This window comes from Neovison vison, chromosome 11 (assembly GCF_020171115.1).
Source record: "Neovison vison isolate M4711 chromosome 11, ASM_NN_V1, whole genome shotgun sequence".
NCBI classification, from domain to species: domain Eukaryota; kingdom Metazoa; phylum Chordata; class Mammalia; order Carnivora; family Mustelidae; genus Neogale; species Neogale vison.
This window is the reverse complement of record NC_058101.1, coordinates 176,743,090-176,757,413: the sequence shown is the minus strand read 5'-3', so window position 1 is coordinate 176,757,413 and position 14,324 is coordinate 176,743,090. Positions and strand designations below refer to the sequence as shown.

At 37.3% G+C, this 14,324-nt stretch overlaps 1 protein-coding gene across 1 annotated transcript in view; it reads left to right on the top strand.

Annotated features, from left to right (window-relative positions):
• Positions 1-14,031, top strand: part of ADAM32 (ADAM metallopeptidase domain 32) — a 173,610-nt gene extending 159,579 nt beyond the window's left edge. Inside the window, exons 18-19 of the mRNA XM_044226004.1 lie at positions 13,187-13,289; positions 13,871-14,031. Coding sequence (XP_044081939.1) covers positions 13,187-13,289; positions 13,871-14,031 — 264 coding nt within the window. The remainder of the gene's footprint in view (positions 1-13,186; positions 13,290-13,870) is intronic.
• The last annotated feature ends 293 nt before the right edge of the window (positions 14,032-14,324 follow it).

The window sequence follows — 14,324 nt, the reverse complement described above, 5'->3', positions numbered from 1 at the left end:
AAGGTATAAAATACACACACACACACACACACAATAAGGGTAAACACAATGAAGGGATGGAATATGGTTATAAAGATGAAAATTTTTTTCTAAAGAAGAAGTTGATAAGGTAAGTTGGTTGGGAGAATAAAGAAAAAGAAAGTGGAGAGAATTTGCTCACGCTGGAGACTATAACAAAGCCCTGTGTTAAATTTAGTGTATGGTTTTTTTTTTGGTTTGGTTTTGTTTTTTTTTAAAGATTTTATTTATTTATTTGACAGACAGAGATCACAAGTAGGCAGAGAGGCAGGCACAGAGAGAGCAGGAAGCAGACTCCCCACTGAGCAGAGAGCCTGATATGGGGCTCGATCCCAGAACCCTGAGATCATGACCTGAGCCGAAGGCAGAGGCTTTAACCCACTGAGCCATCCAGGCACCCTTTAGGGTATGTTTTGATCTATTAGAAGAAGTTGTATCCCAATTTTTTTTAGAAGAAAAAACTCTATGTGTATACAAAAAATAAAGTCAGATACAATGAAGGATAAGATATGACTATAAAAAGAAGGTTAAAAAAATTTTTTTAAATGAAAGGTATTATTAAGATAAACTCGTTAAAAAACATAAAAGAGGAATGAGTAAAAGTTAAAAAAAAATTTAGCATGAGAAAAAAATAAAATTCAAGAAAATTAATTAACTTTGCAAGACTAAAGAATCCCGGGGAGAAAGCCATGAATTCCATGCTATGCTTTCTCCTCTTCTGGAATTCTGCTGTTCTCCTTGGTAAGTCAACTTGGTCTTGGTTGGATTTCTTGCTGATATCCTGGGGAAGGGCCTGTTGTAGTGATTCTCAAGTGTCTGCCTGAGGCGGAATGCACCGAGCTAAGTTAATCTGCCGGGTTCACTTTCGGGAGCTTTTGTTCCCTGAACATTTCCCCGCTTTCTGTAGAACTCTGGAGGATGGGAATGAAAATGGCACCTACCCAATCTCTGGCCTGGAGTACTGGAGAGCTCAGGGCCCCACGCGTCAGTGTGCCCTAGGAGAAAAGTACTCAATCACTCCCATCTCCCTGGCCTCCAGCCATGCTCGAGCTTACCCAGCCTGTGACCAAGTGTCTCTGGCTCTGGCACACAGCCCTGTCTGGAGTCTCCACACTCAGGAGATTCCTGCACTCTTCCAGAGTGGTTTGTTTGTTCTTGTGGGGTCTCTGCTCACAGAGCAGTGTCCTAACTGTGCAACGGATCACAGTCTAAGGTAACCCCAAGTTGAGAGCTCACTCTGTCTCTGTAGCCAGCTTCCCCACTTTAGTACCTGCGAGCTCTGCGACCCTCAGACTCCCCCCATCCTTCTGTGACCCCACGGGACTTGCGACCACACTGTCCCCACATGGGCTTAACCCCGGCTTAGCATCTGGAGCATTGTCCCTCAGGGCAGCAGACTTTTAAAGTTCTGATTTTGTGCTCCATTGTTCTGTCGCTTGCTGGGAGTTGGACCCTCCTTCTGTGGTCTGTCTTCCCGTTGATTTGGATTCACTTCTCCGCAGGTCCTACTTTTCAGAAAGTGGTCGATTTTCTGTTTCAAGAATGGCTGTTCTTCTTCTCTTCGATCTCCTGTTGGATTTGTAGGTGTTTGCAATGGTTTGATAAGCTATCTAGCTGATCTCCTGCTACCTGATGTAGTTTCAGCCTGCTACTTCTCTGCCATCTTGACTCCTCCCCCTATTTTATTTTTAATATTTGTCAGTTTGATACATGAAAAAAAGTTCTCTACTATGGTTTTATTTAATATACTTTGACTATTGAACATATAGTGAGATTGAACATATCTTCAAATGTTTAATAACCATGTGTTGATCTGAAAACCATTTCTTAGAGTACAATTGCTATTTTGTATGGTAGTTCTACTTTCAACTTTTTGAGGAAACTCCATACTGTTTTCACACAATGGCTGCACCATTTTGCATTCCCACCAACAGTGCAGGAGGGATCCTTTTTCTCCACATCCTTGTCAACACCTGTTATTTCTTGTGCTGTTGATTTTTGCCATTCTGATAGGTGTGAGGTGATATCCCATTGTAGTTTTGATTTGTATTTTCCTAATAATGAGTAATGTTTAGCGTATTTTCATATGTATGTTGGCCATCTGGATGTCTTTGGAAAAATGTCTATTTAGGTATTCTGCCAATTTTTAAATTGGATTATTTGTTTTGGGTGTTGAGTTTGTAAGCTCTTCATATATTTTGGACAAGTTCCCTTTTCCAGATATGTCATTTGCAAATATCTCTACCTATTCCATAGGCTAACTTCTAGTTTTTTTTTATTATTATTTTCTATACTGTGCAGAGGCTTTTTATTTTGATAAAGTCACAAAAGTTTATTTTTGTTTTTGTTTCCCCAGCTTCAGGAGATATTAACCGAGAAAGAAGTTACTACATCTGAGGTCAAAGAGGCATTCTTCTCTAGGATTTTGATGCTTTACTGTTTCACATTTAGGTCTTTAATCCATTTTGAATTTATTTTTGGATATGGTGTAAGAAAGTGGTCCTATTTCATTTTTTTATACGTGGCTGTCCAATTTTTCCAAAACCATTTGCTGAAGAGACTGTCTTTTTACCATTGGATATTATTTTATGCTTTGTCAAAGATTAATTGACCATATAGTTATGGTTTGACTTCTGAATTTTCTATTCTGTCCCATTGATCTATGTGTCTGTTTTCCTTCCAGAACCATATTGTGTTGATCACTACAGCTTTGTAATATAACTTGAAGTCCAGAATTGTGATGTGACCAGCTTTGCCTTTCATTTTCAAGGTTGCTTTGGCTATTTGAGGTTTTCTAAGGTTCCATACAAAGTTTAGGATTATTTGTTCTAGTTCTGTGAAAAATGCTGTTGGTTTTTTTTTTTTTTTAATATATGATTTATTTATTTATTTGAGAGAGAGAAAGAGAATGTGAGTGTGGGAGGGACAGAAGAATAGGAGGAGAGAGAATCTCAAGCAGATTTTGTGCTAAGCATGGAGGCGAAAGTGGGGCTCAATCCCATGACCCTGAGATCATGACCTGAGCCAAAATCAAGGGTTAGCTATTTAACTGACAACCAGGCACCCCAAAATGCTGTTGGAATTTTGATAGGGATTGCATTAAATCTGTAGATTGCTTTGGGTAGTACAGACATTTTAGCAATATTTGTTCTTCCGATCCAAATGGAATGTTGTTTTTTCATTTCTTTGTGTCTTCTTCAATTTCTTTCATTAGTGTTTTATAGTTTCCAGAGTACAGGCCTTGAAAGACCTCTTTGTTTAGGTTTATTCCTATGTGTTTTATTGGTTTTGATGCAATTATAAATGGGATCAATTCCTTGATTTCTCTTTCTGCTGCTACATTATTAGTGTATAGAAAGGTAACAGATTTCTTTATTTTGATTTTGTACCCTGTGACTTTACTGAATTCAGCAATTAGAATGCTAAGTATTTACCCAACGAATATAAGAACATTAATTCAAAATATACATGCCTCCCAATGTTTATAGCAGCATTATGTATAATAACCAAATTATGGAAACTGCCAAAGTGTCCACTGACTGCTAAATGTGTCCACTGACTCTCTCCCTCTCTCTCTCTCATACACACACATATGCATACACACACACTGTAATATTATTCAGCCATAAAAAGAATGAAATCTTGCTATTTGCAATGATGTGGATGGAGCTAGAGAGTCTTAATGCTAAGTGAAGAAAGACAGAGAAAGACAAATACCTTATGATTTCACTAATATGTGGAATTTAAGAATTTTAACAAATGATCAAAGTGGAAAAAAGGGAGAGGCAGACCATAAAACAGACTCTCAACTCTAGAGAACAAACTGATGGTTACCAGAGGGGAGGTGGGCAGGAGGCTGGGTTAAACTGGTGTTGAGAATTAAGGAGTGCACTTTGATTGTGATGAGCAGCAGATGTTGTATGTTGAACTATATTTTAATCTGAAATTATTATTACCCTGTATGTTAATCAACTGAAATTTAAATAAAAACTTAAAAGCAAATCAGTATGTGTCATACTGATGAATCTTAACAAATCTAATATATACATCCAGTGCTAAGTTCAGTTTAAGTTAAAAAAGTTTAAATCATACTTTAATAGCATAAACCTAAAATATGTTGTATGTGTTTTGTGTATTGTGTTCTTATAGTTGAAATATTTTGTTTTGATGTTATGATAATCATTTAAAAGTATTAAAGCCTCATTTTTAAAAAAGATTTTATTTATTCATTTTGAGAGAGGAAGAGAGGGAGAGGGAGAGAAGGAACAAACTGGGGGAGCAGCATTGGGAGAGGGAGAAGTAGACTATTTGCTGAGCAGGGAGTTCAATGCAGTGCTCCATCCCGGGACCTTGCACCAAAGGCAGATGCTTAACCAACAGCCACTCAGGTGCCCTAAAACCTCTTCTTGATAGATATATTTTAATGGAAAAGTTGTTTCTGCCTTTTGGCCACTGGGCTTCTAATTTCCACGTGGTGTCTAAGATGTGGTGCTATGTATATTATCATTTGTCAGATATGTATAACGGCTGTTTTATTTATTGACCTGACTATTCTCACTAACTATAATACAATTTTATAGCAGTTGGTAAAAATCCATTAAATATTATATATGTCAAGTTTTCTAATTATTCTTTCTTGGGTTATTTATTCAAATCTTTGATATTGTTTTCAGGAAAGTTTGGTGGTCTTTTTCATTTGATGTTGAATATTTCCTTTTAAAACTATTTCTCTATATTCCATAGTTTCTTTTTAGTGTGTTTAGGGATCTTTTCCCATTACATTTAGAGTGTAGGAAAGTTAATAATGTTTGCATATTCATTTCTATTCATGTAACTTACTAAACTTATCACTAGAAACCCCAGAAAAGCCATTACTTGACTAGGAACAGTAAATTCGTCCTAGAGAAAAGGATATTCTAAATCTTCCCTATCAAAGTTTAAAAGGCTTGATCAATCTCTTTTGCAAGTAACTTAGCTGCCTTCCAGCACAAAGTATAGCAATCTTTAAAGGAAAGCAACAAAATCTATACATTCTACAATATAATATCCACAATATCTAGTGTAAAACTTTTAAAAGTAGGGTAATATGCAAAGAGGGAGAATTATGTGACCCATACCAGAAAAAAAATTAGCCAATAAAGATAGACCCTAGAATGTTTAAAATGATATAATTAACTAACAGGGACTTTTTTTTCTCTCAATTTATTTATTTTCAGAAAAACAGTATTCATTATTTTTTCACCACACCCAGTGCTCCATGCAAGCCATGCCCTCTATAATACCCACCACCTGGTACCCCAACCTCCCACCCCCCCGCCACTTCAAACCCCTCAGATTGTTTTTCAGAGTCCACAGTCTCTCATGGTTCACCTCCCCTTCCAATTTACCCAAAAGCACATACCCTCCCCAATGTCCATAACCCTACCCCCCCTTCTCCCAACCCCCCTCCCCCCAGCAACCCACAGTTTGTTTCGTGAGATTAAGAGTCACTTATGGTTTGTCTCCCTCCCTATCCCATCTTGTTTCATGGATTCTTCTCCTACCCACTTAAGCCCCCATGTTGCATCACCACTTCCTCATATTAGGGAGATCATATGATAGTTGTCTTTCTCTGCTTGACTTATTTCGCTAAGCATGATACTCTCTAGTTCCATCCATGTTGTCGCAAGTGGCAAGATTTCGTTTCTTTTGATGGCTGCATAGTATTCCATTGTGTATATATACCACATCTTCTTGATCCATTCATCTGTTGATGGACATCTAGGTTCTTTCCATAGTTTGTCTATTGTGGACATTGCTGCTATAAACATTCAGGTGCACGTGCCCCTTTGGATCACTACGTTTGTATCTTTAGGGTAAATTCCCAGTAGTGCAATTGCTGGGTCATAGGGCAGTTCTATTTTCAACATTTTGAGGAACCTCCATGCTGTTTTCCAGAGTGGTTGCACCAGCTTGCATTCCCACCAACAGTGTAGGAGGGTTCCCCTTTCTCCGTATCCTCGCCAGCATCTGTCATTTCCTGACTTGTTGATTTTAGCCATTCTGACTGGTGTGAGGTGATATCTCATTGTGGTTTTGATTTGTATTTCCCTGATGCCGAGTGATATGGAGCACTTTTTCATGTGTCTGTTGGCCATCTGGATGTCTTCTTTGCAGAAACGTCTGTTCATGTCCTCTACCCATTTCTTGATTGGATTATTTGTTCTTTGGGTGTTGAGTTTGTTAAGTTCTTTATAGATTTTGGACACTAGTCCTTTATCTGATATGTCGTTTGCAATTATCTTCTCCCATTCTGTCAGTTGTCTTTTGATTTTGTTAACTGTTTCCTTTGCTGTGCAAAAGCTTTTGATCTTGATGAAATCCCAATAGTTCATTTTTGCCTTTGCTTCCCTTGCCTTTGGCGATGTTCCTAGGAAGATGTTGCTGCGGCTGAGGTCAAAGAGGTTGCTGCCTGTGTTCTCCTCAAGGATTTTGATGGATTCCTTTCTCACATTGAGGTCCTTAATCCATTTTGAGTCTATTTTTGTGTGTGGTGTAAGGAAATGGTCCAATTTCATTTTTCTGCACGTGGCTGTCCAATTTTCCCAACACCATTTATTAAAGAGGCTGTCTTTTTTCCATTGGACATTCTTTCCTGCTTTGTCAAAGATTAGTTGACCATAGAGTTGAGGGTCTATTTCTGGGCTTGCTCTCTATTCTGTTCCATTGATCTGTGTGTCTGTTTTTGTGCCAGTACCATGCTGTCTTGATGATGACAGCTTTGTAATAGAGCTTGAAATCCGGAATTGTGATGCCACCAACTTTGGCTTTCTTTTTCAATATCCCTTTGGCTATTCGAGGTCTTTTCTGGTTCCATATAAATTTTAAAATTATTTGTTCCATTTCTTTGAAAAAGATGGATGGTACTTTGATAGGAATTGCATTAAATGTGTAGATTGCTTTAGGTAGCATAGATATTGTCACAATATTTATTCTTCCAATCCAGGAGCATGGAACATTTTTCCATTTCTTTGTGTCTTCCTCAATTTCTTTCATGAGTACTTTATAATTTTTCTGAGTATAGATTCTTAGCCTCTTTGATTAGGTTTATTCCTAGGTATCTTATGGTTTGGGGTGCAATTGTAAATGGGATTGACTCCTTAATTTCTCGGGGTGCAATTGTAAATGGGATTGACTCCTTAATTTCTCTTTCTTCTGTCTTGTTGTTGGTGTAGAGAAATGCAACTGATTTCTGGGCATTGATCTTATATCCTGACACTTTACTGAATTCCTGTACAAGTTCTAGCAGTTTTGGAGTGGAGTCTTTTGGGTTTTCCACATAGAGTATCATATCATCTGCGAAGAGTGATGATTTGACTTCTTCTTTGCCGATTTGGATGCCTTTAATTTCCTTTTGTTGTCTGATTGCTGAGGCTAGGACTTCTAGTACTATGTTGAATCTAACAGGGACTTTTTAAAGTGATTATTATTCTCAGGGACTTAACAAATATTAACATAATAATGAGAGAAAGTAGAGATATAAAACACAAATGGGATTTCTAGAAATGGGAAAATAATATAATTAAAATGAAAAATTCCATGGATGGGATTAACAACTCAATAGACATGAAAGATAATTTCACTGAATTTAAAAATAAGCCAATAGAAACTATTCGAACTGAAGGAAAAGGATTTAAAAGGATTGAAAAAAAAACATGAACCAGTAATTCCTGGGATGATATCAAATGGTTTGGTATATCTGTAATTGGAGTTATAGAAAAGGAGAGAGAGGATGCTAGAAAAATTTTTTACAATTTTCAAAATTTGGTGAAAACCATAAACTCAAAGTTCAGAGAAATTCAATAAATCTTAAGCCAGAAATACACAAAGAAATACACATGTGAAGGCATATTATGATCAAATTACTGAAAACCAGCATTAATGATAGTATTTTAAATGTGGCCAGAGAAGAAAGACACATTGGGTCCAGAGGCGCAATGGCAAGAATAACTTCAGACTTTTTATCAGAAAATATGTAAGTCTGACAATTAAATTACATTATTTAAATGTGAGGGAAAAACTGTAAAGTAAGCATTCTATTAACCAATGAAAATATTTTGAAAATTAAGGGTAGAAAAGACTCTTTTTGATATGAACATCTGAGAGAATTTACCAGTAGAAAATATGCACGGAAGGAAATACTAAACTATAGGTAGAAGGAAAATCATGTCAGATGGAAATGTGGATCTAAACAAAGCATTGAAGAGTGATGGAATGAAAAATATGTGGATAAAATACTGTATTCCATTTAAATGTTTTTAAAAAAATATTTAATTTATTTATTTGGCAGAGAGAGAGAGAGAACAAGTAGGCAGAGCAACAGATAGAGAGGGGGGGAAGCAGGACCCCGCCGAGCAGAGAGCCTCATGTGGGGCTCGATCCCAGGACCCCGGGATCACGACCTGAGCCGAAGGCAGAGGCCTAACCCACTGAGCCACCCAGGCGCCCCCTTTTAAATGTTTTTTAAAAGATAATTGACTAGGGGTACCTGGGTGGCTCAGTGGGTTAAGCCACTGCCTTCGGCTCAGGTCATGATCTCAGGGTCCTGGGATCGAGTCCCGTATTGGGCTCTCTGCTCAGCAGGGAGCCTGCTTCCCTCTCTCTCTCTCTGCCTGCCTCTCCGTCTACTTGTAATTTCTCTCTGTCAAATAAATAAATAAAATCTTAAAAAAAAAAGATAATTGACTATCTCAAGTTAACAATAATAATGTATCATGGCATTTGTAACATACTTAGACAAAATAGTTTCTGTTGTTTTTAATATCTCATTTTATGGATATTAAACTATTCATTTACCTGTTGGTGATAATTTGATAGTTTCAAGTTTTGGCTGTGTTGAATAAAGCTGTTTTGAATGATTTTTACTGTGGTAAAAACCAAAATTTGCTCTTAACATTTTTAAATGTGCAGTTCAGTAGTATTACATATATTTACATTGTTGTGAAACAGATCTCCAGAACTTTTTTATCTTGGAAATGTGAAATGCTAATATTCTTTTTGGTATTCTGAGGACCCAGTTTCCAGTGTTGGTGATCGGATACCTCCTATACCAAAAAGCAGTTCTTGGACACCAGCAGAATTCAGTTCAATTCTATCTACTCAAAGATGACATCAGGTTCCATAGGTTAAGGGTCCTGTCCTACAAGACTGCATGCACAATCCCCTCCCTGTACATATGCCAGTTTCTATCCTAGTGATATCTTAGGCTATCACCTGTGCTTCAGACCAATTGGCTATAGATTGGAAGTTCCAATGACTTCTTCCTTGGCAACTCAGTTCAAAATATCAATTGCAAGCCCAGGTTGTTACCTGTACTTCTAACTGGCTATAAATCAAAGGTTCCCAAGATTCCCTCCTTGGATTCAATTAATTTGCTAGAGTGGCCCACGGTACTTAGAGAAACATTTTGCTTACTAGATTACTCTGTTATTATAAAAAGATAAAATTTGGGTACAGCCAAGTAGAAGAGAGATGTATAGGGAAAGGGTGCCAAAATATCATGCCCCCTCTGTATGCTCACTGTCCTCAAATCTTTACATGTTCATCAACCCAGAAGCTCTCTGAATCCTGTCCTTTTGTGTTTTATGGAAGCTTCATTGCATAGGTACAACTGATTGAGTCATTGGCCATTGACAATTTTTTTTTTTTTAGGATTTTATTTTATTTTTTAATTTTTTTCCAATTTATTTATTTTCAGAAAAACATTATTCATTATTTTTTCACCACACCCAGTGTGTGGTGAATGCAAGCTGTGCCCTCTATAATACCCACCACCTGGTACCCCAACCTCCCACCCCCCCGCCACTTCAAACCCCTCAGACTGTTTTTCAGAGTCCATAGTCTCTCATGGTTCACCTCCCCTTCCAATTTACCCAAATTCCCTACTCCTCTCTAACGCCCCTTGTCCTCCATGCTATTGGTTATGCTCCACAAATAAGTGAAACCATATGATAATTGACTCTCTCTGCTTGACTTATTTCACTCAGCATAATCTCTTCCAGTCCCGTCCATGTTGCTACAAAAGTTGGGTATTCATCCTTTCTGATGGAGGCATAATACTCCATAGTGTATATGGACCACATCTTTCTTATCCATTCATCCGTTGAAGGGCATCTTGGTTCTTTCCATAGTTTGGCGACTGTGGCCATTGCTGCTATAAACATTGGGGTACAGATGGCCCTTCTTTTCACGACATCTGTGTCTTTGGGGTAAATACCCAGGAGTGCAATTGCAGGGTCATAGGGAAGCTCTATTTTTAATTTCTTGAGGAATCTCCACACTGTTCTCCAAAGAGGCTGCACCAACTTGCATTCCCACCAACAGTGTAAGAGGGTTCCCCTTTCTCCACATCCTCTCCAACACATGTTGTTTCCTGTTTTGTTAATTTTGGCCATTCTAACTGGTGTAAGGTGATATCTCAATGTGGTTTTAATTTGAATCTCCCTGAGGGCTAATGATGATGAGCATTTTTTCATGTGTCTGATAGCCATTTATATGTCTTGACCTGGGAATAAACCTAACTAAAGAGGTAAAGGATCTGTACTTGAGGAACTACAGAACACTCATGAAAGAAATTGAAGAAGACACAAATAGATGGAAGACCATTCCATGCTCTTGGATCGGAAGAATAAACATTGTTAAAATGTCTATTCTGCCTAGAGCAATCTATACTTTTAATGCCATTCCGATCAAAATTCCACCGACATTCTTCAAAGAGCTAGAGCAAATAATCCTAAAATTTGTATGGAATCAGAAGAGGCCCCGAATCGCTAAGGAAATGTTGAAAAACAAAAATAAAGCTGGCGGCATCACGTTACCTGATTTCAAGCTTTATTACAAAGCTGTGATCACCAAGACAGCATGGTACTGGCATAAAAACAGACACATAGACCAGTGGAACAGAGTAGAGAGCCCAGATATGGACCCTCAACTCTATGGTCAATTAATCTTTGACAAAACAGGAAAAAATATACAGTGGAAAAAAGACAGTCTTTTCAATAAATGGTGCTGGGAAAACTGGACAGCTATATGTAGAAGAATGAAACTCGACCATTCTCTTACACCATACACAAAGATCAACTCAAAATGGATAAAAGACCTCAACGTGAGACAGGAATCCATCAGAATCTTAGAGGAGAACATAGGCAGTAATCTCTTTGATATCAGCCACAGCAACTTCTTTCAAGATACGTCTCCAAAGGCAAAGTAAACAAAAGCGAAAATAAACTTCTGGGACTTCATCAAAATCAAAAGCTTCTGCACAGCAAAGGAAACAGTCAGAAAAACAAAGAGGCAACCCACGGAATGGGAGAAGATATTTGCAAATGACAGTACAGATAAAAGGTTGATATCCAGGATCTATAATGAACTCCTCAAACTCAACCCACACGAAACAGACAAACACATCAAAAAATGGGCAGAAGATATAGTGTTATCAGTATAGAAGGAATGATGAAATTAAATAATTATGAATGGATATTCAGACTAATCATTGAAATTATTATGAGGATCCAGATGCTTACAGAATCTCACAACTGTTTCCTCATAGATGACTTATTAATTGCAAATGGAAGCATAGAAACTTACAGTGGAAAAACCTGGAAGACAGCAATTAATCAAGTGATCCAAAAGTAACCATAGAATATTAGGACAAACTGACAACATGTATCTCCTGAGAAGGACAACATCACCTCTGTGAAGTATTTCAGAGTAAAATACTTCGCGCGCGCGCACACACACACACACACACACACACACACACAGCACAGCATAAAGGTGGTGTGACAAAAGCTGGGACAATGGATATCCTGAATAGAACACTTTTTTCCCCTCTGTACATTTAAGGCATGGAATTAGATCCAAGTTGTTGAATAGAGATCTTAGAAACTGAGAGATATTTTATATTATTTTGAGAGGAAGAATAGCAAGAGGTCAAGGGCAGGGCCCCTGAAACCAGATTACTTAGGTTTAAATACTTTTTCCATCACTTACTAGCCATTTGACTTTTGACAAGTTAAATATCTATGCCTCAGTTTCTTCTTCTATATAGTGGGAATAGTAATAGTCTCAAACCTCACAGGGCTGTTGTGAGGACTTAATGAGTAAATCTAAGTAGTATTCAGAATAGAGACTAACGCATAGTAAGTACCATAAAGGTGTTTGCTATTACTATTTCATTTATTTATATATTAATTACAGAAACCATCAGTTCCTAATCTAAGTATCTGATGGCCTCTTGGAATGCAAAAACCCTTGGATTAAAAAACGAGCAAACAGGATCACCTGGATGGCTCAGTTTTTTTTTTTTTTAAAGATTTTATTTATCTATTTGTCAGAGACAGAGGGAGAGAAAGCGAGCGAGCAAAGGCAGACAAAGAGGCAGGCAGAGGCAGAGGGAGAAGCAGGCTCCCCGCCGAGCAAGGAGCCCAATGTGGGACTCAATCCCAGGACCCTGTGATCATGACCTGAGCCGAAGGCAGCTGCCTAACCAGCTGAGCCACCCAGGCGTCCCAAGGATGGCTCAGTTTTTTAAGCATCTGACTTCAGCTCATGTCATGATCCCAGGTCTCAACAGGGAGTCTGCTTTTCCTTCTCCCCATTCCCCTCCCCCTGCTCTTTCTCTCTCTCAAATAAATAAAATCTTTAAAAAAATAAAACAAAATAAAAAACCCACAACCCAATCCTGGTGAAGGACAGTGGGATTGTAGGTACAAATATTTCAAGCTAGCACATAATGTCACTGAACTTGGAGATAGGAAGAGATGTGCACAACCAGTTCTGGAGGTGGTGGTCCTAGCTGGCTCCAGGGTACCACTGGATGGGTCTCATTCTCATTAGAATTTAAGGATATGTTTCTGAAATTGCAAACTAAGTTTTCAGGTGAATATTTGAAAGTTAAATTTTCTTGATGTAAATTCTATGAGCCTCTATAGATTTTTTAAAAACTGTGTGTATGTTTTTGGTGTGTGCATTAGAAACCAAACATTTGATTTGTAGGATTATCTCTGTAAATAAGTAAAATTACACTAAATGAAAATACAAAAGTAAGCTTTATGATCCATCTGGTAATTTTACTTTTTATGAGAAAATAGTTTTAAATGATCATTTAAGTTTTTAAAAATGATCCTAGGTATGCAATTCCAATGAAACGTGCCATTGCTTTGAGGGCTACCGGCCTCCATTTTGTGAAAGGCGTGGCAGAGACCTTTCTAGTTTGTCTGGGAAGCAGGAGGGCAAGTATCTAATATCTTTACATATTCAGTTAATAAATTCTCAAATTGTTTATCTTCATAAAAACAAAGGTAAATTTTTGATGCCTAGAAGGCAATATTTACAATTAAAAGGTAAACCGTCTTCTTTTCAAGACATGAAAACCAAGTACGTCTTCTTAATCTTACTCTTCTAATATTAACTCTCAATATCGTTATTGAAACTGAGAGTATCTTTTAAATTTTTATTTACTGATATCATTGACTTTCTCCATTAGGTTGTCCTGTAAATTTGTTGGTTTACATGATTCCATATTATATATTATTGACGTTTTGGGGTCCAATTTAATGGTGCTATAGTGAGATTTTGCTATAGCTATAGTATAATGTAGAGTATGTTGGAACTTTCTGGAACTTTTTTCTAATCTTTTAGAGAGAGAGAGGTTGTAGAGATGGTTTTAAGTATTATGATTCTATTATTATTTTTCTATGTTCTTTGAATAACAACAAAAATTAAGAACATTGTAATTGGTTTGCTGCAACTTGAAAGTAAAGTAGATGGCTTCAGTTTTTTATTCTGATTTTTAATATATTTCTATTTTTAGGTTTAACCATGGGAAGAGCTCTTAGAAAGGCTGAAAAGAACCGGTGGCTTCTAGGTTTCTGCATTGCTTTACCTGTTATCATAGCAACCATAATAGCTGTTTCATGGAATAGTTCAAAAAAATGGTTTGCCAAAGAAGAGGAGTCCCTAAGTAGCGAGTAAATTGAATTTGTGTTCCAAAACTTTAGTACCGTTTGACTCTAGTCATACATAGGGCAGTATCATGAACAGCAACCATACATTTTACATTTGAGTACTATATAAATATCTCATTTAATTTTGTGAGGTAGTTTTGAATATCCCCATTTTAAAGATACAAAATTTGGGAGTATAATCTAAATAATTTGCTCAAGTTATTGCCTTAGAAATTGAGAGAGAAAGAATTTAAATGTGTCCTATCTATTGCTTTCTAATACATTAGTGGTTCTCAAATTGTGATCTGTGTTACTTGCAGG